The sequence below is a fragment of the Paralichthys olivaceus genome, chromosome 5 (assembly GCF_024713975.1).
Source record: "Paralichthys olivaceus isolate ysfri-2021 chromosome 5, ASM2471397v2, whole genome shotgun sequence".
NCBI classification, from domain to species: domain Eukaryota; kingdom Metazoa; phylum Chordata; class Actinopteri; order Pleuronectiformes; family Paralichthyidae; genus Paralichthys; species Paralichthys olivaceus.
The window spans coordinates 4,598,819-4,625,170 of NC_091097.1; the positions used below are offsets into that span (position 1 = coordinate 4,598,819).

Genomic DNA, 26,352 nt, shown 5'->3' on the forward strand with positions numbered 1-26,352 from the left:
TCTGCTGCTGTGCCCTGTTAGTGTTGTTAGCAATAACTGTAGTCAGCCGGCAGGACGTGTCCCCATGTCCTCTACCTGAGGCCCCGCTGTGATCAAACAGCAGGCGAGCATATGATGCTTCTTTGCCCCTCATAGTTCATAGCCCAACACCCCAACCAAGAGGGCCTGATTAAATCGAAGGAACAAGGGCTAATTAAATAAGGTCTGATCAGGGAGGAGTAAATTATTTAACACTGCCCACACATACTGATGTCTCTTCAGATCCTGCACTAGAGACTTCTTTTTGTTGCTTTTGTCTCCTCTGTTCCAATCTCTCTCTCTTTGTCCGTCTCATCTTTTCTGCAGTTTTTTTTTACGACATCTGCACCGCTTCCATTGTTCATCTCATTAAATGGTAGCCATGGCAGAGTTGTGAGACTGTCACAGAAACAGATGTAGGGCCACGGCTGGTGGAAGATAACATTGTGTGTTGATTAAAGACATGGAGGGAGATACGTACGAGATCCTTTTGAATCAACATAGAGGGGTTGAGAGAGAAATATCCCCTGTGTACAAGTTGGGACAAGTGGAAATGTTAACTGTTGGTTCTTTCTAAGAAAAACCCCTGCCCACACACCCTAACCTATGCATTCTGAAATGAATAACCCTTCCTGTTTTATTAGACCCTTTAGAAACCTGCATCCTGTTAAGAGTGCTTTTTACTGATGCTGTGATCCAAGCAGTACGACCAAAAGTTCACTGGGAAACTCATGTATTCATTCACTCAGCAGGGGATGGCATTTTCCATTTCTTTCGCTCAATGTTGTGGTCTTTTTTCTGACAGCGGTGCTCTCTCTGGGCCAATTTCAGAATTTCTGATCACCCACTGCACCATGCACATCTTTCAACTGCAACAGGGTGCTAACTACAAAACCTAAAGCCCACAAGAAATCAGTGACCCATGACAGTATGGACTGGAGGAAAAAAAAAAAAAAAGTGCTGCATTGCCTTATAAACACTGTATTTTTGCATTTACAATCTGTTGTCATGAAACAATTAACCTTGGGGAAGGCTGCAAGCTACCACAGCATGGGGACATTCAAATGCAGCAGTCCATATTCACTATCATTACAAGGCCTGTACCAAACAAACTGAATTCATCAATTTGTTTACACAACACCAGGCAAACTGGGGGAAGGAAAATTGGGAGTCATGGTGTAAAACTGCACAAACTTCTGCCAAGTTCAGCTTTTTCTGTCCCCAGATGACCAGCATGCTTTTGCTGGATGCTTCTACATCTGCATCACCACGGGACAACGTAGTGGCCTGAATGACCATCTGAACATGACTTCCTGTGCTTACCTTCACTGTCAGTACTGTCTTACTGAGAAAATTGATGACTCCAACCACAATATAGACAATACTCATTGTTCTCCAGGGTGCTTCTGTGGTTCTGTAGGGCAAACCTCAGACATGCATTGAAGTCCAAACATTTTTCTGAAATTTGTTGGGGACGTACGTGAAAAAGCAAATGTCTGAGTCAGTTGCTCTGGGACAATTCCCACAACCTTTCCTCCATGTCCCCTGGTCAAATGTCCACAACATGTCAGAGACATGTAATGTAAGTGAGTCTGTGTGTTGATAACATTCTAACATGCGAGAGACACGAAACTGAAAGAACAAAAATATATCAGGATGAAATAAAGGAACAATGGATGAAGACATCAACTTGGAAAGACAGCAATATCTGAGAGCTTTTGGTTATAAGGGCAGGTGCCAGTGTTGATGTGCTGCCCGTCATGTCCTGCTCTACCTAGGTGCCACCTCTTGCCTGAAGTGTTTCGGAAATGTTCCTTTTCTGAACACGTCTGACCCACACAATCTCCCGCTGCATTCTTCATATCTGAAGGACAAACTCTGAAAAAAGTCCGGACACAATATTCCACATATTTTGCAGAGTTCATGTCTAAAAACAGCTCCAGGTTCACTAATAGATGGTGAAGAAGAAGGGATTTGTTTGATTCTTTGCAGTTGATTGTGTACATCTCCCTGCAAGGTGCTGAAATATAAATCCATGGTGATCAATGTTTAAGGATCATATTGTATTTGCAGGATTTTAATTAGGTATTCAAAACTGAACAAGTATGAGAAGACTGCAGGAACATTAAATTGATTTGTGCAGTTGTTTTTGTGGGTGTGATAATTTTTTTACAATGTTTGTTCACTCAACCTCATTGTAAATGAGGGACACCTCAACAAGCTTCTCGACTACAAATAACAGCTCTGAATGGGAAGGAATGATTTTTTCTCAGGGTTTCTGTCGATCTTTAACATGTTACACAGCCAGGTCTACAGTTTTACAGAGAATGACAAAGATGAGTGAAAATTCAGTAACGATGGTATTTTGTTTTAATTATCTTGATGTTCATCACGGTCAAAACCAAGTCCCCACACTGCGATATTCAAAATTAGAACAAGAGTAACGTTGTCATGGAAACACAAATCAGCAATACAGTACATGTGAAGCCCTGACATATCACCAAGTAAAGAGGGTCCAGGTACATGAAAAGCATCTTTTAACAGCCTCTACAACTCAGCATTGCTTTAATTATTAATGGGTTTTACAGCAGACAAATGAATAACTCAATGTGCAGTTAAATATTGCGACACAAAACTAGAAGAGAAATAACAAAGGTATATGATTGCTTTGTCGATGTGCTTTTTCACTCTGAGCTTTAATGCACTGAAGCTCTATAGGCTATGTTGTCTGTGCATAATAATCCAGGGCATGTTCATTATGAAAACAACACTTTACTCCAGTTGCAAAATGATGTTGACCTTTGCAAAATCGAATACTAGCAAACCGTGTCTCATTGTTCAAAGATAATAGCTGGGCAACATCCCCTATAAGGCAGATGATGTTGCTGGCATGCCGAGTGCCAGCCTCGCTGTTGGGTGGGTGTTGGACCAGTGATGACTCATTCTCTATCTGCTTTACAGAGACCTGGGTGACAGGTTTCTGTTTTCGCTGCTGTAACAAAGTGTTTCATGGCGTTGGTGAATTTTTACTTGATTTAGATAAATGATTGAGCAAAATCTCCTTTTGTCTTTGCAACGCCTACCCGAGGTTGACTCAGCACGACATGTAAAAGAGGAGGAGGAAGCAAGAGACAAGCGGGAGGGAGAAATAAAATGAGGGTGAAAAAGAGGGGAGATGGTGAGCCAGCCACCCCGAAGAAGCCTCGTTCATTCCCCAGGGAAATTGCATCACATATTGATCCATGCTCCCTGCATCTAATGGACACAGAGGGTTGAATTGCTGGTGGCAATTGGGAAATAGCAATGAGAGTAACAAGAAGTCATTAAGGCATAAAGCCCAGGTTAGTCACCTGAGGACCTTTCACCTGCCTTCACACAGTTCTCACAGTGCAGGCTGCCTGAAGAGCCACACGTACCCAGGAGTTAGATTACCAAAGCAGCAGGTTCACAGGCTCAGACGAGCATTTGTCTCCATTACAGCCCTTACACTGGCAAGTAAACAGGGGGAGACAGACAATCATTCTACATTACATCCATGACTATAGCACTTTACATTTTCTATCAGCGTAACAGACTCCCTGGGCCATCTCACAATCCTCACATTCATTTTTAACTGCCATGTGCACGCTCGTGTGCACACTCGTGTGCACAGATGGAGCTTTTATCAGGGAAGGGATTTCCACGACTGCTATAACATTTATGACCCATTCTCCAGGGTGAAAACAGCAAGATGCAAAACGAGGTCTGGATCCTAACCCAAATCTGTCATGCCATCAGTGTCGTGATACCACTTCAAAACAAAAAACCAAACGCAACATGCAGCCTTCAGTACCCGTCTGCGCCTATTCTGTCTCCTCCCAGCTCAACGTCCGATCTGTCTATAGAAAGGGCAGCAGCTACATTTCAACCCACTGTGGCTGAGTTTTCTTCAACAACAAATGTATTCAAAAGGCTTTTTCATCCTCATGCTAAAGCAGCAAAAGAAAGACTGAAGGCTAAAGCAAAGCAAAGACAAAAGCAAGACCAGAGCAGCCTCTAGAGAGGGAATCCGTGATTATCATTAAAGCCGAAGGAAGTGGGAGGAACAGCTTCACAGTGATTTCAGTTTCTGGGTCTCACTTTGATGCAAAAACATCGGGCTGCAGAAATGGAGCCTGATCATTTTTGTCCAGTATTCTCTGGCTTTTTACAACACCTAAATAGTTTAATCTAACATCGAGATTTAACTCTGTCAAGTTTCCTTTAACCACAAATGCACAACAAAAGGAATCACCTCCCCATACAATGTTAATTCAATTTTCAATCAATTTCTATGGCTATTTTCAGTTAATAGCAACTCTAACGGTCTGTATTACAATTCAGATACTTCATCATTCTTTGAGGCGTGTGGACAATTTCACACATATCAGGCACTTACCTGCATGTAAATTATTGATCACCTACCAACCTCTCAAAAAAAAAAAAAAATCGACCCACTGCATGTAAATAAGGTGCCACACTCAGACGAGGTATCCCACCCCCGGTGTCAGACTGGCGGTGATTTTGATTCGGTGCCATTTGGATATTAAGTGCAGTGGATATTGAGCGCTATTACAGTCGGGGACAGGCAGCACATCAATCTCTGTCAGAGAAGTGGAAATCAGCCTGCAGACAGGAGTCGACGGCAGGGAGCTACAAAAACACATATTTCAAGATCGTCTTTTCAAGTTTGCACTGTCGCTCACTGCCGCTGTCGGTCAACAGAGCTGCAGCATGTGTGGCGTATATTTGTTGAAGATCTACATCGCTCTGGCTATTTCCCTGGAAGTCACAGTTTTGGCCGTGACTTCCCCTTCCACCACCACCATCCTAAAAAGTTACCTGATGAGCCTCTGTCCTCACAGGGAACGGGGGGAAGAGGAGGGGTGGGGGGGGATGTGTGTGTGTTGGGGGTGGGGGGGGGGTAAAAACAGAGACAGAGAGAAAGAGAAAGCTCTCATTATTTCTCCCTAATTGTCCACGAGTGACCCTCCTGATTCCCCCCTCTGCAACCAGGTACGGTGCCTCATTACGGGCAGACTCCTCAGTTCTCCCAGGAGAAACTCATGAAAAGGCCATGAAAGGCTTCGTCTGACAGGGGCCAGCCAGACTGGACCAATTAACAGGGTTTTTCTGTGCTCTGACTCGCCACACTGCAGTTTGCAACTCATCTACGGTGCGAGACTTGCAGACAAGACGTCCTAGGTCAGGTTGGGATGGTTTGTTCAGAAGGTAGAAGGGCTAAGGGATGAGGGCAGTGCCATTCTAGTCAGCTAGTGCTTCCGTTTGCCTGCCTCTTGCTGTCTTGTTTTTTCGAAATTAAAAAAAGCAGTTCACTTTTAAAAGGCTCCTCTTTGAGAAGTAACATTAACTGAAAATGAATTAACGTTGAGCGCAAGACCATTTATTATCAGGGCAAAAAAGTCTTTACCACGAAAATTACGACTATTGAAAGTTTATAATATAGATGTTTACTGGTTTTATGATATCATTACTCCATCAAGGCTAAATGTAATTGTCTCTGAGCCTCTCAGTACGAGGGGACTTAGTGTGTGTCTGAATAAATGACCCAGTCAAGGTGAGCTCCCTGTGTCAGGCCAGGAGCGTCAAAGACAAACCACGCAACCTTGCCACAGGACCCGCTTTTCTTTCACCCGGAGAACTCCTTTTTCACTCTCCAAGGCTTGATGCATTCAAGCCCATCCTGATCGTTGTAATGACCGGTCAAAAAAAAGTCATTCAGAGAGCCTCCTGTCTATTAGTGACATGAAAGACAAGACTTTCAAAGAGCATTCTCCTTCCTCTTCAGGTCTGAAAGAGACAGACATTCTCTTCAAGGTCACATCAGTTTCCACTGGAGTGATTTAAAGTAAAAATCACCTGAACGTAAACAGCGTTGACTGATAGAGTGGAGGACAATGACGGGAGCAGGCAACAATGATACCACTCTGCGACAGAGTCGGTGACAGTTGCGACGACGGGTGTATTTGGGAAAGAAAAGGAGGAAAAGGGGAATGAGGAGGAGAGGGTGGGGCTGGATGGAAGAGGGGTACTGATTGGGTTGCCGTCTCATGGGGTGCGTGTTTGCCTGCAGGGAAAGGTCACGGGAGGGAACAGGAGTAACGAGGTGTGAAGGGAAGGCACTGTCCTCAGCTCCTGGGCCCTAGGAGACAGCCCCAGCAAGGTGTTAATGCAGATGCTGCAGCCTCCCAGGTTCTTGTTTATTACACCTTTCAGGAAGGCCAGCCTAGACTTTCACCATCAGTCAATACGGCTGAAAACATGCTAATCAGAGGCAGGGAATCTGACTCCTTATTATTTTGGTGTGCACATGTACATTTCAAACTGTGAACATCTGAGAGATGGGGTTAAACTGGTGAAAAGGATGCAAGCTCCATGTGATATTTTTGTTCTTTTTCTCAGTAATTGGTCAAAAATCCAGCTCACTTGCCCGTCCACCCGTCTGTCGAGGTCTAACCCACCAGGATGACCAGCTAACAGCTCCACAGCTGCATCATGCTGAATTTTTAACATCCACACTATTATTAAATGTGAAATGTTGGTATAACTGAAAAGGCTTAGAGACAGCAAGTAGGCTTTATCTGTCACTAGCCGTGTTGGTAATAGTCATGTTTCTCAGAATCAGGAATATATTTCCACAAAACATGGGCCACCGTGTAAGATGGTCCTGTTTTAGTTTGAAAAGGGGTAAAGAAATGGAGACCTCTTTTGGAAATGGTTGAGAGAAACACCGACATTTGCTTCCTAATTGGGTCTAATCAGTCACGACTCGACTACTAGCAGTAATTGCAACATGGCTAACAAATTACAAGCATTGCTGAAGCCCCTTCCACTGGTCAAAAAACCCACTAACACCCTCTAACATCTGGCTTTTGTCTGTAATGTTTCTTTGTATCACACCAGATTCAACACTCGCAAGACAGCTAGGTGAGTGCTTCTGTTTCCAGTGCATTGTATGTCGGCTGGTTAGTGACATTAAACATGACTCACTGGGAAAAGTAAAACAGAAAAGAAAACCTCTTTACTAACAATGGGAAAGGAGTCAGTGGCCTGTTAACCCGTGTTTGAAAAAATGTCATCTCATTATTGGTCCAAGAATAGAAATCCTTGCTTCTACTTTTCGTCATGCCTGTTCATTGCTATTTTTTGTAACTAAGCAATCAACCGCACCAGCACCCGCATGACCAGTGTTTTAATGGTGGATGGAGATTATTTCTGATATGGAGCTAAAATGCTTGTCCGCTTGCTTGTAAAAAGTGTGTACGATAGTGTAGATGTAAAATAACTTTAAAAATGTGTTATTGTGTTCATATTAACATTTATAATTTAATAATTCACTTTAATGTAACAAGTCTATCCACAAACATATTGAATATTAGATCCATATGTAAAGAAAAATGGGTGTTTTGAAAAAGCAGCGATAAGTCATAACAAAACGACCTTAACACAACCTGACACGTTACAACCCTTGTTTTGTTTCCAGACTGGTCCCTGCAGCCGCAGCAAAACTGCTGTCTCTCCATGAACTCAACCTGAGAGGGGACCACATGGGAGGCCGACCCTCATTATGTATAAAATATCATTAATTAACTTTATTGAATGAGTCGCAGTATGGTTCCCACCACATAGTTCCCTCAGGGTGCTTTGCCCAAGACCCCACCTTGCCCTGTTCGGAGCCAGTGAGCCAGCATCCTTCACATCAGCCCGTTCTCTGAGCCGAGGCTGGTTCTAGGTGACTTTTCTCCCCCTCTTGTCATTGCTTATAGAGCTGCCAGTAATTTATAATGTTGTGACAGTCAAATAAACAGGGCTGCTGCTTGCTGGAGTGAAAAGTCCTGTATTAAAGGGAATCAAAACAGCTCCAAATGGGGCCTTGAATGGAAATAATCTTGGTGTAAGATCTGTTCGGGGCTGGCTAATTTAAATTTGTTCAGGGTGACGGCTTACTGGAAGAGGGACATAATGAAGTCCATTATCATCAGTGGTGCAAATTCTAAAGAACGATAACTCTCATTATCAGCGCTTTCCTGTATACGAAGGAAATATGTTCATCCATTATGAAATGTGCTGAGAATGACAACATGGAGCAAACATAAGACGATGTAAGCTGTGACTCGCCTCTGGAAAAAAATGGAAGGGAGAGTGGACACGTCTTTTTTTTTGTACAATGCCTTCACTCTCTTTATTTAAATGGATAAGGTGATGGTGATTTTCACTACACACAAGAAGCCTGCGTATTGGTTTTTAACACAGACAGGACTGTGATAGATGTAAATGTTGTATGCAGGGGAATGCAACAGCAAAGCGGGCTGTGCTTTTATTTACTGTCTTTTCTTGTGGTAATCTGACATCTGGTAGACCATGCCAGACCTTGAACAGTGTCTTCCCCGGCATTATCTCATAAAAACAGAGCCTTGATAATGCCGTTCCATTAGACAAGTTGCGGAAATAACAATAAGTCATTTTGGCCAGAATGAACCGATAAACAGGGAAATGAGGGAAGCCTCCAGATCTGTAACCCACGATAACCACAGCTTCACAAAAACCCAGGGAGCCAGGACTTGAAGCCGTTTCTAAAATATATTCACTTCAAAGAGTTATAAAAATAAGTTTGGTGCCGGAACAATCATCACAAGTAGGTTCAGTGCCGGTGAAATGTGTCGTTGAATGAGCTGGATTGGAGGAAATGTTTAAGGCAGGTGCTGGGGAGGCAGACGCACACACACACACATCAATGTGCTGTTAAAAAGTTAAGAGTACAAATTCAGGGATGAGAGACTGAATCAAACGCAAAGTGATGCACTAATAATTAAGAAACACTGATTTAAGAGTATTTTGCTCCATTTAAAATAATGAATGTGTCACTGCAGCCTTTACCTTGCAGCCATCACTGCCACTAAAATGTCACATTTAAAACAGGTCTGTAGAATCTAAAGGCTATTCTGCATGTGCTTGACGAATTCACAATAAATGCTTTTGTAATCATCCAAAAGCATCAACAAAAAATGATCTTGCTTCATTTCTGCATAATTGAGACTTGATTTAACAAATGTCATACTGTTACATTAATGGCAACCGTTTTGAAATGTGTGTAATCTATCCAGATAAAAATCTAGCCCTAGACTTTTGTGTGTCATTAATGTCGTTATGAAAGTATTGAACTCTGAAACTCCAAGTTTCAACTTTCTAAGTCACTGATTTTCATGTCAAAATTAATAAAAATTAACAGCTGCCAGGAAGAGGGAAACAATTAAGTTCAAAATCTGAAACACTTCAACATGACTTTTAAGGAGGTACCATTAATTAGTCGCTGACAGATAAAGTGCAAGGACTTTAGGCTTTTACAGTGCGGACTGTTTCAAAAATAATGCCATGAAAAACGTTTATTTCCTTTGTCGAGAGAATTATGCTTTCAATGCAGCAGGATTTCACAAAAACCAAGTAAAACCAGGGTTGGTAATCCTGGAAAAAAAATACAATTGATGCATCCTGTTCCCTTCTAATCAGCCCTCTAGACAAAGCTACGCCACAAAAACAATGTAGCGATCTTTACAGGAAAAAAATCGACCTATGTTTTTCCCAAACCAACGTTTATTTTTATGGGGGGGTGATCTTTATTCAGTTACTGCATGGTAACAAAAAGAGCTTTTGAAATATTTACACGATTAGTCTGTATTTTTCAGTTTTCAAATCTTTCATATTGATATTTGTCATTGATTTATATTGTTATTCATTCATCATTTTGATTTAAATAAAACAACCATAGTTTTCAACTGCACCAGAGAATCAAGAGTGTTTAATACGGGAAGTTCGTGGAAAATTCCTGTGATCATATGTATTTGATCTTAGTACATGTATATGCTGATTGCTAGAGTGCCCAACTATGTAGAGTGAATTTGGGACCCATCAGACATCTCCATGATGGTTTTGTGTAATGGATTAGAATCTAAACGTGCAAAGTGCTTTAAACGTTTGCACACACAGACAAGGATTGTTGCAACAATGCAAATTAAGTAGTAGCTGGGGTTCTTTTCTTTCTCATTACTACACGTATATCTATGCCATAGGGAGACAGATGATTGTCATTCTCTACTACCCTGCACCTCGTGTAAGTAAGGCACCACGCACCACATGTTGATCAAACAGTATTAAATGCATGTTTATATTAAAATAGCCGTTCTTGTCGCCATACTACAATCAGAAAATGAAAAGGTCTGGTTTTATTGACATGTGTTTTCTAATTGGAAAGTTATGATCATGTTATCATACTGTGTTAGATACTGTGAACGATAGTGAATGGTTATTGTTATTGGCCCCTAAAATTCATATCTGTGCTGATCTAATCAGCAGAGACGCACTGGGAGGAACATTGGACACTGCCCTGGAGGATGTCAGATGAACTCTGTGACTCCAGCGTAAAAACCTCTAGGCAGTGCTGAAGCAACCATCTTCTTCATTATATGGAAATCAGATGCCAAACAAAAGTCTCGCATATGAGTGACTTTCAAGGCAAGAAAGACAAAGGACACTCGTCCTCTAACGATGCATCCAGTCCCCTTCCCATCACGGAGGGATCTTCGTGTCCCGCACGCTTCTCTTCAACCTCTCCCTCAGGTCAATATTAGCACAAGGAACTCCAGCTACTTGATGTACCCCAGTCAAATTTACCAAACACTGTTTGACTCGTGCTATTAAATCTGAAGATGAAAGAAACGCCAAGGGCAAACAGTTCCTAAGGCTATACACTAAATACTCAGACACTCTACTTTTAACAGTAAGGCAAAAATTAAGAATTTAAATGGACCATGCATACTGTATGTGGGCTTCCGCTGTGAATATGAATCTGACTTTGAAAATATCATAATTACTGTCAAGCCTGACATTGTCCGAAGTGTAAAGTCCAGCTATCTCCAGTGATGTATGGCAGTGATAAGCTCATCCCTGTGATTACCAGGAGAAACTAAGAAATGCGACACAAAATGAGCCCGAGAGAGAATAAGGTAATTAAGTCAGGAGCCGTAGACGTGTTCTCCAGGAGGGGCCTGGCTGAGGCCTACATCTATTTTACCTCCACACTATTTACTTTCAGCATATAATTCCAACTCTATTACAGCAGATAGAGAAGGACAAATATGACAGAGCAACAGACAAATGTGGGGGGGAGTGAGAGAGGTGCGGGGAGAGAAAGAGAGGGAAAAGGAGGAGTGGGGCGGGGGGCTGTGAGAGATAGGCAGAGTTGGGCATGATAAGGAATCACAGATAAAGCCTCTAGGGTGCAGACGTGTTCCAGAGAGGAGTGACCAATCAAGATAGAGTGAAAGAGGGGGTAAAATTGTGATAAGAGTGATGACAGAGTGTAAAATGACTCAGTCAGCCCTGGCAATGGCATTGGCTGTGACCTCGCATTCCTCATCCCGCTTCAGTGGAGTCCTGAGGTTTAGGACTGTGCCAGCTGCTTGTAGGACACCGTTTGAAACCTGCTGATTTCAACAAAAGCTGCCGAGCTGTAAACCCTCCAGCGCCAACAGCCACCGCAGGCTCTGACATTGTTTTTACATGCGCGCGACAGATTTCCGCGAGTTCCCTGAATCAAACGCTGGAAAACGGTCATTTGTCATTTGCCTTCCAAAATGATGCCAGTGTTTCCCGTGTGAGCGTTTTATGACCTTGCTAACTTATTGCATGTTTTGTCAGTGCCTTCCATAACACATCAGTGGCACACAAAAATTATTTTGCTCATGATTAAAAGAATCCATCACCGACCGTATATCGAAAGTGGGATGTGTGCATCTGTCTCCTGCGTCAAAGTCACACACTGTGTTGACCCATTCAGCCCAGACATCCTCTCTGAAAGCTCATGTCTGCCTTTTGAAGTGTTTGAACAAACAACCAGTGCTGTTGTTTTCCTGCCAAGGACAGTCTGGTATCAATATAGGTTGAAAAAACCCTGTAAAACCCTCTGACTGAAAATACGTCAGGAGTAAACATACTAGGACTACACCCTTAACTTTGCAGATTTAGGGTGATTTGCAAATTAGCTGTCCTTCAGACTAAATTAAAAACATGTCATGTAATTCCCTTCCAAAACAGCCCACAAAATATTGTACTAATATTGCTTCCCATTGCTAGCATTTGTCTCTTTTCAGAGTCATTACATTTAAGCTGCTTTCAGACCTGCACTGAACTCTGGATAATCTCCTGACATTCTCTGGAGAAGTTGTGTGTGAGAAGGCAAATGTGCGAGTCAGTAGCGGGCGAGTGGGCGTGTTGATGAAATTTCTAAAGCTCGACGGACGCAAAATGTAAAAAGAAACAAAAAGAACACAAAAAACAGCAGAAATGAACAACCCCTCGCAGAGATTTCCGCGTTGTTGTTAACACATCTGACCAGACGTTATCTGGAGTCAGTGTCTGAAAGCGGCTCTAATGATCTGCCACAGCTACGGTAGAGATTAGGTTGGGTTTAGGCACAAAAACAGCTCGATTAGTGTTTGAGAAGATCCTGCTTTGGGTTAAAAGAATCCAACACTGGCTGGTAATAGTAAATGGAGCACGAACAGCAGAATCCTGTGTGTCACAGTTACCCACTTTACATGCATGCACACCAAAACACCCTCAAAGATTTATGTCAGCCGTGTTCAGTGTTTTAACAATTGAGGGCATTCCTGGTTTTGATGAAAACAAAAAAAAAAAAGAGAAGAAAAATAAACCCTCCATACAGAGGCCTCTGCAGACCCTGACAACATCTCACAGAATGTATTCTCTCACGTTAGCGCTGATCGAAGTGATTTTCAGGTGAAAAGACATCAAGGTTTTACAAACAGACATGAACTCGGAAAAATTGGGTCCAGACATTTTATTTTCCACATGTAAAAATGTTCGAAACGGAAACATTCACACCAACAGGAGAAATCCCGCAACATTAAGGCAAGTGGGGGAGCCCCCCCCCCCCCACAGAATGCCAGGAAAACGTCTGAACTCCAATGTATGTCTGAAAGCAGCTATAGTTTGAAGGGGTGGTTAAGAAAAACCCAGCACATTTACCTTTCAACAACATCCCATCCTACATTTACACGTTTAGGGCAGCAGTTGTAGAGCAGACGGATCCTTTTCTTTTTTTAGACGTCGGCATGTTGGAGCTCCAGAAAGTGACCGGCCTTCCTGGACCAGGAGAGGGAGGGGAGGTCATCTTCCAGACACTCTGCCTCGTCTGAACCCAGCGGCCCACTTCGTCTCGAGGATGTAAGACGCGGTGATAAGACCTTGAGACCGAGGTAGCGGATGACTGCACAAAGGCTGACAATGTCCAATTTCTCAGACAGTGCTGACTTGCAATTTTCAATTAGCCGAAACAGAAATACCCCAAAAGGTATTAAGTTCAAACTTTCTGCATAATCTCTCAAAGAGTTGAACTGCATGTGCATTTAACGAGAGCCGTATAACTCATCTCCTTCTACCTTTGGTCATGAACTTATCAATCACCCCTCATATAACCAATGTTTCATTAAGTCCATTTCATTGAAATATGGTGCGTACATTAATTCTTTAAGTGGATTCTGTGCCTCTCAATGAGGAGCCAGGTTTTATGGCAAGTTTTAGACACATCCATCACCGTGGCTGTTCTGTAAAATCGAATCCTCGGCTGTATCATCCTGGAGAAAGTGCAGCAGGACCCTGTCAGATCTACGCCCCCTGTAGCTCAGGATGTTGTCAGGTGACAACAAGAGACCGGGGAAAAAAGTTTCTCGTGACAAATTTCCTGGACAGTAACCTTTTCAAATAAACAGCGAGTGGAACAAACAGGAATGTTTTGGATGTCACCGTAACAAGGAGTAGGTGGAGTTTGAGCATCCGTGTTCTGTGGCGTCGAGAAGGGTGACATCTTGAAGTTAGATCCTGCTGGGAAACCGCAAATGAGGACGCCACAAAACCCACATGCAGAAAACCAGCGGAGAGAGAGTTGAAGGGAGTGAAGCTGATCGGAGGCAACAAAGGAGATGTTTGACCATCGAGTCAAAAACAGTTTGTTTTACCATAAAAGTGGATTACTTAAGGATTTGTACATTCAATTTAAAATTTGAGCAAGATTAGAGATTAGTGACACACATTTGAACGGATTAACTACTACTATTACTTATAATTTGAAAACAATCTCTTTGTCCGGGCTCACTGCAAATCTCCGACAGAAACACTGGGAACTCTCCATTTTCCTGGCGGCATCATGCATTTTCATAAGCAGTTGAAGCAGGGGGCATATTTTGTTTTCTGAATAGTTGACAGTTGCAAAGTGCACACATATTGACAGTGATTAGAATCTGTGAGGGCTCACTACCGATGAATATTCAAGAGCACCTGTCTGCAGCTGAGCGGCGGCTTAACAATGCGTGGTTGGAGCGTTCACATATTTGAGCCTCTGAGATGGAGTCATGCTACACTCTATAAAATGAGAGCGTGTGTCGGGTTACACACTGGTGTGCGCTGATCAGAATACACACCTAATCTGGTTGGTTTAGTGTGCTTCCAGCATTGGGCTCATTAGCGCGTGAAACAGTAGTAAACATTCAAGGCTCGCCTACACATGCAACATGTTTGTGTTACCTTAGATGAAATGGAACTGTTAATTTATTCCGTCTCATTTAGGATTTTGTTGGCTGGACTTCTGGTAAATCACTTGAATTTATTTTTCATGCAGTTGTTTCTTGAATTTCACATTTAAATCTCCCGTGTTGGTAAAGTGAGTGGACACCGTCTACATACCTGTGTGTGCTTTTGCTTTTTCTAGGTCTGTTTTTCGTTAAGACTCCGTAGCTCCAAAGAAGGGAATTCTTCCTGCTTCAGCACACAATGACATTTCAGATAAAATTGTGTTTCTACTTGGGGACAAAGACTTCTCCTGTTTCCGAGCGGCAATGCCCTAATGCACAGAGCCAGTTCCGTGAAGAAGAAATGCTTTTCACCAGTTTGGTGTGGGGGAACTTGATTGGCCTGTGCAGAGCCCTGACCTCAACCACATCCAACATCTCCCAAATGAACTGCACGCCAGGCCTTATCGCACATCTGCGCTGGACCTCGCTAATGCTCTCGCGGCTGAATGGGAGCCAAATCCCTGCGTCCAAACTCGGTGCACAGCCCTTCCCAGAAGAGTGTCATAGCAGCATGTTAATGCTGGCAGCTTCGGAATGAGATTTTGTACAATTACAAAACATGTCAGCAACTTGTGGTTTTAAAAAAAATGACCTAGACACCACGACAAAAGAAGGGATTTTTGTTATTCTTGACACCAATCTGTCCCAGTTCTGCTGACACGCCCCCTGCTGAGCCTCTGAGTCACCAAAATACCAAAATGGGAGTGGGAACAGGCAAGACGACTGTGCCTGGGAAACACAAACATCAACAAAAATCCACCTCGCTGCTCACAGCCAAAGTAGAATTCAGGAAATCAAACCTCCCCATCTCTCATTTGCAGGAATATAGTTTTCATCAAATGGAAAAGAAGCACTGGCTTGCTTGTCTACATTTTATAAGCCTGAGAGACAATGAGGTCTTCTATCATTACACCGGTTTAATTTTGTTTTAGTTGACTCATGTACAGTGATATAACCTAGTAAATATAGATCCATGTTTTGGATCGCTGCCTGACAAAGCCAGCTGGTTCAGTTAAGTGTGTGATGCTTTCTCTGGCACAGAAAGTAAAATAGGTGGGTGGGCGGCAGTGAAGCAGTTTTGGGGTCTGGAATTGATATCATTGTTTGTGCAATTTGAAATGTGATAACATTTGATAAACAAAGACAAAAGGCTGATGCAAACAGCACTGCATCGTCATTTACCACAAACATCCAGTTAGTCAAAGCAATCATTAGATAATTTGATCACAATTTGGGCATTTGAGCTTTACACTGCTGAGGGCATTAATATCCAGCCACACAATGAGCAGCTCTTAAACAGCAGCGTCTATACATCAGATTATCATGAGCTGTTTGTAATTTAGCTGTAAACCACTATCATGTGTGAAAATGCAGTATTTTATGTGAAGTGAAAGCCGCTGTGCATAGGAACTGTAACCCTGCCATTCTGTAACTATGGAAACAATAATGAGGTCACTGTGCTATTTTAGCTGGGTTTACTTGGAGATCATTACTGACGTCACCACACTTTCAGCTGAAGTTTGTGGAAGTTCAGTAAGACAGAGCCTCGATGGAAACGGAGGGAACTTGTCACATGCCGAGTCACATTAAGTCGTGATGTTATCGGGCTATAACCTTGAGTGATCTCACATGGAGCTCATTAGTCACTGCAAACAGCTTAATCCTATTAACCGCCACGTCGAAATCTGAATGAAAACGGAAAAAAATATCCACTTTTTAATTCACAGTAATTACATTTTGTTTGGCCTTCAGAGAAATTCTCCATCTCCAATCTAAATTCTTTTCTGAATTAAACATTTGTTCGGTGAAAGACAAGCTGTGCCGAGAGTTCTGCGAGAGGTCTGCTCCACAGAACATACCTGGGAGTACTTCTTAATAAAAGGTTCCCATTACTGACTAATTGAGCTGCTTGTATCAGAATACATTCCTGCTGCATCTTCTTTTTTTTTCGATTGCAAGAAGTGGAGGTCCAGCATCATTTGAGCAACCAATGATATTATCTCCATCAATTATTACATGTCCATTTAATCAATAACTCAATTAAAAGGAACACAGCTCCAACAAGTAAAGCCATTAGCTAAATACTAACTATACAACTGCAAATGTGATATTTACTGTATGTTTGAGCGGTACATGTTCTTTTTAATTGTATTAATCAGTTCTAAAGAACTATCAAACTAAGGTGTTATTTCCATAGACTCTAAGGAAAGATGGACGACGCGTCTCCACTTCCTCCCAAAATAAATCCACAAATGAAGACAAAATATCCGCAATACAAATGGCGCCATCTTGCAGCGATGACATCATTCTGTGCCAGGGTCTCCACAGAAGCGATCGGGGGATGAGGTATCAAGGTCCCACCCATACACACACTCGACCAATCACCATTCTCAATTCAAGCTGTCAAGTTGTTTAAAATAACTAAATCAAATCCTCACACTCAACTCGAATTTAAAGCCAGTTAGAAGCAGTGGGTCTTGGGCAATGATTTTTCAGTCTCAGCTGTCAATCATGATGTTTATGTATCATGTAATAACTAATTAAAACCAAACTTATCAGCACCATGACCACTTGAACAAAGGCCAGTATGAAGAACTACATAAAATGAAAGAAACCATATTTCTTTTAAATGTATTTGACTTGCATTAAGATTTTTTGTTTGGCCCATGTTCAATACTCTTACATGGAGGAGGCAGGATTCATGATCTATATTGCAGCCGGCCACAAGCGGCCAATCTAGACCCTTTGCCTTCATGTGGGGAGCTGTCATGTCGTCCATCTCGATATAAAGTCTATGTATATTTTCAGTTGTCGTATATTAACCTCAAAGCCACAATTTGTCAAATACCGAGTTCAATTTAGTGTTGGCGAGTGTCCCCATCAGAAAACAATGACACAGTCCGTCATTTGTTCAGACACCTGAAGTGACCTGTTTTTATGTTCACCTGACAAGGACCTCTCGTGGCCATGCTAATTATAATAGACGTCACTCAGGAGCAAAAGCAGAAATATTGTGACATTAAAGCTTTGCAAATAATAGAGGACGGCAGGGTGACTGGCAAAGTCGACAAATTGCGATCACACACTTGATATGGGACACTGCTGTTTACATCCCTTATATCAAGTCATTTTTGGAGCTAAACCTGCAATCATGTCAAACATATTCTTGGTCAGTGTCACAGATGCAAATGTTTTGAAAGGCACTTTGTTCTGGGACATCGAATGATGAAATGTTAATTTTGTTCATTTTAAAAAAGGCAATGTCATTTGGTTTCGGGGACTTGTGGGATGTCGTGTTTGTGAAACATTGGACCTTGTTGTTGTTGGTATCCAGTGAAAATATTATCGACCCAGTCAGTGATATGAGCGTGAATGCTGTTCATGTGGGAGTCGTTATTTCCATTTTTCTTAGTTATTTTTAATATTATAGATTAAAAAAAACTACATACAGCTGGAAATATGTTCTAAATTACAGAATTTACTCAATAGTCACTTGGTAATTTTTCAATTTACTGTCTTTATGAATTACTTTATCAAGTTTGGTTTATGATCAAAGTAACCGATAAGCTGCTTTCAGACACGCACTGAACTCTGGGGATCGTACACAGTTTCTCTGGAGGACGTGTATGTGTGAATGCAAATGTCTGAGTGTGAGCCTCCGGACTTTCTCTTGTCCTTGTCCACCTGACATAAAGCAAGCAGAATCAGGTGTGAGAACACAGCAGGGGATCCCCCACCAGATTCACTGTGAGTGGGGCGGTTGATGACTATTCTAACACGTGATGCAAAAACGAAAAAACAGACAGATACCTCCGGGTGAAAAAGCGGTGACACACACATAAACAAAGATGTCAAGAGAGTATGTGGTGATAGGTAAACTATCAGCTATGATCGCTGCAGCGGAATTAAAACGTTAAATCTTGCTTCCGCATGCAGCACCACTACACCTGAATCCTGTGGAGGATTTGTTGCAGTCGTGAACTCGTCAGAGCAGAGGACCCTGCTCTGTGTTGTGCATGTGTGAAAGGCAAACTGTGGATAAAGTCCGGACCCAATTCTTCGGGGATCATCTGCAGCACATGTCTGAAAAAGGCCTTATTTTATGAGATAACATCAATGAATCAGCTGCAAAATAAGCAGCACTTACACATTATCGCCTATAAAACACATTATAATGAGCTATTTTTGCAATTAGGCAGTTAATCAATACCAAGCACTAATGTGAGCAAAACAAGTATAAGAAATGAGACATTTGCAACCAGAAACCCATTTCACATAAACAGAGTAAGACGAGTCTTCAAATATGGTAAATGTTCCACATATAGTGGCTATGATGGTCATTTAAAACATTTAAACAGATGAACATTGTTGAGCTCTTTTTTAATTTGTGCTGTGTTTATCATGAGGAGTAAATGAACAAGATGTTGAGGCGTGAATTACATAAAAATGCAGTCCTCATCTGTCTGGGTCAGATTGTGGCTCATAGATAGCGACACTTAACAGTTTGCACACATTCTCCGAGCATCTGAGCGAATGTTGTCCCCCGTGTGTCGGCTCTGTCCTTAACCATTTGTACTCTGGTAATGACTCCAACATGCTGTGTTCACCAGATCGAAAGGAAGAGAAGATGGGGGGAGAGGTAAGAAAGGAAGCTTATTGTACAGTTAAGCTGCAGCTGCAGTTTCCATAACAACTACCTGCAAAAACCCTGCTCCCTCGACCATCATTAGAATAACATTTTTACTCGTCCAGTAAGCATTAGCGGAATCTACATGAGCAATGAGATGGGAGTAACACACAAAAAAGCGTTGCCGTCCGTTGGAGCTATCATTTGACAGCTGTAGGGAGTAGGGAGCCTTTTTTTTCAGAGATTTTCTAACGCTGTAATTACAGAAAGAGAATTTTGAGCCGTGTAGTTTCCCTGGAAATGTGTAAGACTTCATGAGGGTTGTTGTGCAGGAGTTTGGCACAGCATTTTTTTCATGCCAGGTTTGGCTGACAATGAAACCAAAATGCAAAAAAAAAAAACCCTGCACATAGCTCAGGGCTTAAGAGGCAGGCCCTTGATCATAACCTCTTTTATTCTCCCAGCAGGAACTCAAGCTTCCAACCCAAGGAAAAACGCGTCTTTCCCATTCAGCCTCTGCTCTGATCATGCATTACAATATCAACTTGAAAAGGGGATAACCGAGAGTTTAAAGATAAAGTAAAGGGAGACGAAACACATTAACTGGTGGCTAGTCCAGGGTATCATTTAAAATCAGCGCTGATGGCTTCGTCGCTGCCAGGCCGTATGGACTGTAACCTTGAGCGGGGGCTGGTGGGGCCCTGGTGACCAGGGAGGGGATGGGGAGAGGGATTGGCTCTTTTTGCATTCACATTCTGCTCAGCAGGCACCCGGGGGCTATAACCCTGACAATCCGTATTAGGTGAGCCAAAGTCACCATTAATATAGAGCACTGGGCCATACTATAACCTTACACTTCACATCTCCGGGGTGTCCTGAACTGAGAAAAAATTGTACTTTCGAACAATCACTTGGGAGGACTTTCAGAAGTGACCTCTTACCAAAGTCAATCCGTTTGGTTTCTCTATTTTCTGTTCCCCCATTCATTTTTATCTGTGTTTGCCGTTCCCGCTAAATCTCTCCATCTCTCTCTGGCTTTGCACGGCAGCTCTGGCCTCGTGCTCCATGGCCGCTCACGTCAGAAAGACTGTCCCTCCTTCACTGGATGCATTTAAAGATTAGGTCAATAACACAGGTTGAGGTAGTGATGCGACCACAACTTCAGCGGCTCCAGCCTCTACTTACCATACGGCAGTGTGAGGAGGACAGAAAATAAATCCGTCTTCTATGTAAACTCGTACACGCCCGAATGTGTACAGTGCTTACTCGACTATTTGACTCAAAATGGGGCCGAAATCCAAAATGAACATTATGCTGTATTGGAGAAGACTTGAAATTAGACAATAAACTCTTCAGGAAAATGTTTACTGATGTTGTAAGTCAGGTGAGAAGTAGCCTAGAGTAATTTCCTCATCGACTTCTACAGAAACTGACTTCTGGTCATCGGAGATTATACAGATTTCAGGAACTTCCATATTGGCTTTACTTTCTAGAGTCTACATCCATTTTTATAAACAGTCTATGGCTCCCTATGTGCTATAGTACTATGTGTAATATTCAGGCTCGGTATTCAGGTGGCTGTAATTGGCAAAAATATAAGGCTTGGTTCAGATTCTGACTAAAAACAGAATGCTTGTCAGGTTCCAGTTGGGCCTGCTTAGTTTTCTCTCAGAATCGGTGGGGTTCGGACAGAAGTGAAGCCCCCTAAACCACTAATGTGGGTCTGATCTGCTCTTACCAAACTATGTCATATACAGAGCCCATTCTATGGTAAAGAAACAACAATTCATAAAATTTAGATGAAACACACCAAATCATCACTAGGATTATTTTATATTCAATTTCTGCCAAAAATCCCTTTCACCTAAATCTTACATACTGAACCTTTAAAAGTTTGGCTAATTAAATAAACCTTACATTTAGTTTTCCATTGTTACTGACCAAAGATTGGTCAAATGAGGCATAAGACAAATTTAAAGCTAAAATCATACTCTCACTACAGTACAGTCACTGTGAATACAAAGACACAACAAACTCCTCAGTGTTAACTAAAGTGAAACAAAACCACATTTATTTTTAAATTTTAGAACAATCGCCATAAATAAAAATGATCTTCCCAGTCGTCCTAGAAGCTGGGAGCTCCCACCGGCCCCTCGACTACACTGAAAACCACCAGACTGGAAATTTGGCTCCAACGTTGCTGGATCCTTTTTAGGCAAAAATGGGTTCCACTTTTCAGCACAACAAAGGGAGAGGGTGCTGTTCCTCTGGCAGGAAAACAACTGAAGCTTTTGGAGTTTCTAATAATAGCAGATGGAGGACAGAACGAGAAAAAAGGCTTTCCCTACATGTTTGTTTTCTTTACAAAAAATCTAAGAGAATGGCTGTCCCAGGGGAGGGTGGGCAAGGGGGGGGAACAGTCCTGTGTGCGACAGGAAACAGAGTGGTTTCTGGGTAATTCAGTTGTTTGGGAAAAGACTTGCAGTGGTGTGAGAGAGAGGTGATTTCCAGTAATTAAAAGAATGTGTCGTGAAGGATTAGATGATGATATAATCATGAAAGGAAAAACTAAATATATCGACAGACGACTGTTTTGGGTGGAGATGAGTAGATTAGCTGAGTCTCTTTTACCCCCTAGAACTAAATATTTATTTCAGAATTACACCCTATGAATCCTGACATTAGAAGAAAAGAATCCATTCTTTTATAGAGTTGGTTCGCTGAATTCTTTTCATATTTGCAGTTAGAAAACATTACATTAAAGGAAAGCAATCAGTCTGTGGCAGTATATAGATTCCTTTCATATGTTATTCATGTTACATAAACATAAACCATATGTTGGTTGGCCCTGGGCAAGGAGGAATACATGAATAAATAAATGTAATGCAATCCTCTGCTGTGATGGGATATTGAAAATTCAGTTTTTAATACAATTGAAGAAATACCTGGTCAATGTTTGAATGGGTGTTTTTTTATGAGTTGGTTTTTCCAAAGTGTAATACAGAGAAACTGTTGGTTTGACCTTTTTGTGTTGTGGGAGTTTTTACGGTGGTACATATGTTTTCTCATTGGCATTGTTTACTGTTAAACTGTCAATCACAATGGTGGGTGTACCTTGCAAAGTATAAGAATATGTCTCCCATGTGTTTATGTTATGGTGAAAAACCATGTAAGGGAAGGTATTAGGTTTATTGTTTAAGTATTTAAACTTGTAATCCTCTCCTTATTTCAAATCAATAGTCATATTAATAGATAAATCAGCGCTGATCTTTCCCTAAACTTAAATAGTTCTATTTAGTGTGTAAACGCAACCTAATCATTCTTTACTCGAAAATATTTTGAAATTTGGTTGATTAGTACATTTTGTGACGGCAGATTCATTCTTATTTTGTAACGTTTTGTTGCATTGGTGGATTTCAAATATTTAGGAAACATGATTATTTCTGTTATGTCAGGATAATCAATATGGATTTATATAATTAAAGCTAACTAATGACACCATGACACAATTAAAAAATACAAATGGAGTTACGACTTTACCAACAGGGAACCATATTAAAATGGTACCTTTTTCTCTGAAATCAACAGCGAGAAAACCTTGAAGAAGCAGGAGTCAGCTGGTCGACAAGCTTCATTTAAAGGTGGAGCTGCCTTTGGCGCCTGTTGCCCTGATTTGATCTCGAGTTCAATTTGATTTCTGTCTTGCTGTCATTGGTCTAACACTGACCAGCCCACTGGGGAGAGCAATGAAGTTAGTAATTCATCTCAGAAAAGGGCAGTGTCAAACCCAGCCAGTCGCTAAATATAATGTGCTGCCAGTGATTCATGAGATCTGGAAACCAGGCTCACCTTTGACCTTTGGTCTTTTTTGAAATGGGTAACCTTTGCCAGGTGACCCATTTGAATCCCCACACTGGCTGCGGGGATGTGTCTTGGGTACATGCGCGAGGAACGCTCTGCCTTCCAAATATATTAGCTACTACTGTCATGACACCTTTGAGCAAGGCAACCTCGGCAACGTAGCAGCATGCATGCTCCGTTCTCTCCAAGAAACAATATTTAGCAGAATTATTCAGTGAAGGAGAGGCTTTTGTTCAGAGGTGTATTGTGAAGAAAGCTCAGATTGGGAATTAGACTGCCATCTGGCTTTAGGAAGGGTCAAAGAATACGGCCTGCTTGCCAGAACAGGGGGCAGATTAAACTTGCTTCTTCCTCAATACAACAACCGAGAAGCAACCGTGTGCCCTCAGGGGTTGGAGAGGCGATGGCGTTGGGGCTGGAGGTGGAGGCTTGATTATAATGATTGGCACCTGTGAAAGAAGGCTTGGGCAAGTGCACGGACCATATCAAAGAGGATCAGCTGGGGCACAGTGTGACCTGACTGTTATTAGGTGCCAAAATGAAATGGCCGCTCTATAGCCCTTCAAGAAATCATTTAACCAGTCGCAGCTGAGAGAAATACACGCATGCATGCACACGCTCACACTCATAAAGTCAGACAAGTGCACACAAACACACACACACACAATACAGTTGGACGTGAGGACTAAAGGTTGCTGGAATATATTAACTACACATTGAAAGTGGGGAATGTGCTGAGAAATCTGGTGTTGGAAATCTGTTTGTCTACGAGCACAGAAAGGTTGTGCGGAAGGATTGAATCACGTTGACGGGGCAAAAACTTTCAACGCGTCTCAGTGGTAAAATAAAATGTCAGAGCCATGATTTACTACGGAGGCTGTGAGACGGACGTTGACCTTATGTGGTTTATAATATACATTTTATATGCTCAACTATTATTATTTCAGTTTCTATATTGGACAACTGTTTTCAAAGGTGCTTTATGAATAAAGTGATTATATTTACATGTCAAATTCATGTTGCAGTCAACCCTACATGTCTCTACACTTTGCAAAGAAACGCAATATCTTTCAACTGCTTTTTACAAAAGCACTTCATAGAGTGTGAACTTGTTTCAGTCCAGTTCAGATCAAAGCCAGAACAGATCATAGCCAGTTAACTTCTATATAAAGGAGAAACATTTCTCAGCAGAATCAGACTCTACGACCATTAGTAGAAGACAGCTGCATGCGAATCTTCTCTTTGACAACGTCCCTAAACCGCCAAAGACAACTGTCAGTAGACCAGCGCTTCACGGCAAAAATACTTTGTTACATTGGATCACCTGCGTTTATCCAACATGAATAAGAATTGCTCTAGAAACAAAGTAAGTTTTGTTTTCGGCTGTAGAGACTTCAGGTTAAACTGTACTTTTATACCTCATGAAGAAACAATTATCTTTTATTTCTTCATCTTACTTTACAGTAGTTTTGCAGACTTTAAAAGCAGACATGTGTAAATGACTCAAATGTATTAATAATCTGTCTGAATATATCTGAACTGAGGATGGGACTGTGTTTTTACCTGTTACATGTATATTTGTGTCTTTCAGTCAAAGACTCAGCTGACTGCAGAAAACACTGCTCTGTTTGCAGAAAACACTGCACTGAAAGAGCAGGCTGCAGAAAATGCTGCTCTGGCTGCAGAAAACACTGCTCTGCAAAAGAAGGCTGCAAAGTTTGAAGAGAGAGCTGCAGTGTATAGTATTCTGAGAAGGAAGCTGGATGATAATAATGCAGCTCTGACTGAAGAAAACACAGCTCTGAAAAAGGAGATAGCACAAAACACTGCTCTGGCTGCAGAAATCAATGCTCTGGCTGCAGAAATCAATGCTCTGGCTGCAGAAAACACTGCTCTGGCTGCAGAAAACGCTGCACTGAAAGAGCAGGCTGCAGAAAATGCTGCTGTACCTGCAGAAATCACTGCTCTGGTTGCAGAAAACACTGCACTGAAAGAGCAGGCTGCAGAAAATGCTGCTGTACCTGCAGAAATCACTGCTCTGGTTGCAGAAAACACTGCACTGAAAGAGCAGGCTGCAGAAAACGCTGCACTGAAAGAGCAGGCTGCAGAAAATGCTGCTCTACCTGCAGAAATCACTGCTCTGGTTGCAGAAAACACTGCACTGAAAGAGCAGGCTGCAGAAAATGCTGCTCTACCTGCAGAAATCACTGCTCTGGTTGCAGAAAATACTGCACTGAAAGAGCAGGCTGCAGAAAGTGCTGCTTTAGCTGCAGAAAACACTGCTCTGGTTGCAGAAAACTCTGCTCTGGCTGCAGACAACACTGCTCTGGCTAAAGAAAACACTGCTCTGGCTAAAGAAAACACTGCACTGAAAAAGCAGGTTGCAGAAAATGCTGCTCTGGTTGCAGAAAACACTGCACTGAAAGAGCAGGCTGCAGAAAATGCTGCTTTACCTGCAGAAAACACTGCTCTGGTTGCAGAAAACACTGCTCTGCAAAAGAAGTCCGCAAAGTTTGAGGAGAGAGCTGCAGTGTACAGTATTTTGAATGATTCTAATGCAGCTCTGACTGAAGAAAACACAGCTCTGAGGAAGGAGGCAGCACAAAACACTGCTCTGGCTTCAGAAATCACTGCTCTGGCAGAAGAAAACACTGCACTGAAAAAGCAGGCTGCAGAAAATCTGACGAAGGAGGCAACACAAAAGGCTGCACAGTTACAGCAGGAAGAACTATGTAGAGAAAGCAGGCTGCAGAAAATGTTGCTCTGGCTGCAGAAAAAACTGCATAGAGATAGCAGGCTGCAGAAAATTCTGCTTTGGCTGCAGAAAAAACTGCAGTAAAAAAGCAGTTGTAGTATTTTGATTTTAAAGGTCCAATGTGTAGTATTTAGTGATATCTAGTGGTAAATTATCATGTTGCAGCTGAATACTCACCTCTTTCTATTACCTCTTTCTATACCTTCTCTGTTTCTACTCACAGCAAAATGTTCTTTTTCTCTTCATGCTAATTTATTTTTAATAGCTGAAGATACTTCTTTTAGTTTAAGTCATGGTTTGTGACATATTGAATAAGATATTTTCTGTCTAAACTTCTTATGTTTAATTTAAGTGGAAAAAATGATCCAACACTTGATAAAAATAAAAACATTAGAGCAGAAACATGA

At 41.9% G+C, this 26,352-nt stretch overlaps 1 protein-coding gene across 1 annotated transcript; it reads left to right on the top strand.

Annotated features, from left to right (window-relative positions):
• The first annotated feature begins 21,480 nt into the window (after positions 1-21,480).
• LOC138407768 (flagellar attachment zone protein 1-like) lies at positions 21,481-26,347 on the top strand. Its single transcript, XM_069525231.1, has 2 exons — positions 21,481-24,556; positions 24,782-26,347. Exons 1-2 carry the CDS (start codon positions 24,530-24,532, stop codon positions 26,027-26,029), a joined length of 1,275 nt encoding a protein of 424 aa, XP_069381332.1. The 5' UTR covers positions 21,481-24,529; the 3' UTR covers positions 26,030-26,347.
• The last annotated feature ends 5 nt before the right edge of the window (positions 26,348-26,352 follow it).

Bases quoted from the DNA above. Each gene is read 5' to 3' on its own strand.
- LOC138407768 (XM_069525231.1), top strand. From the start codon at position 24,530: ATGAATAAGAATTGCTCTAGAAACAAA. The intron at 24,557-24,781 runs GTAAGTTTTGTT...TGTGTCTTTCAG, and splicing joins AGAATTGCTCTAGAAACAAA to TCAAAGACTCAGCTGACTGC.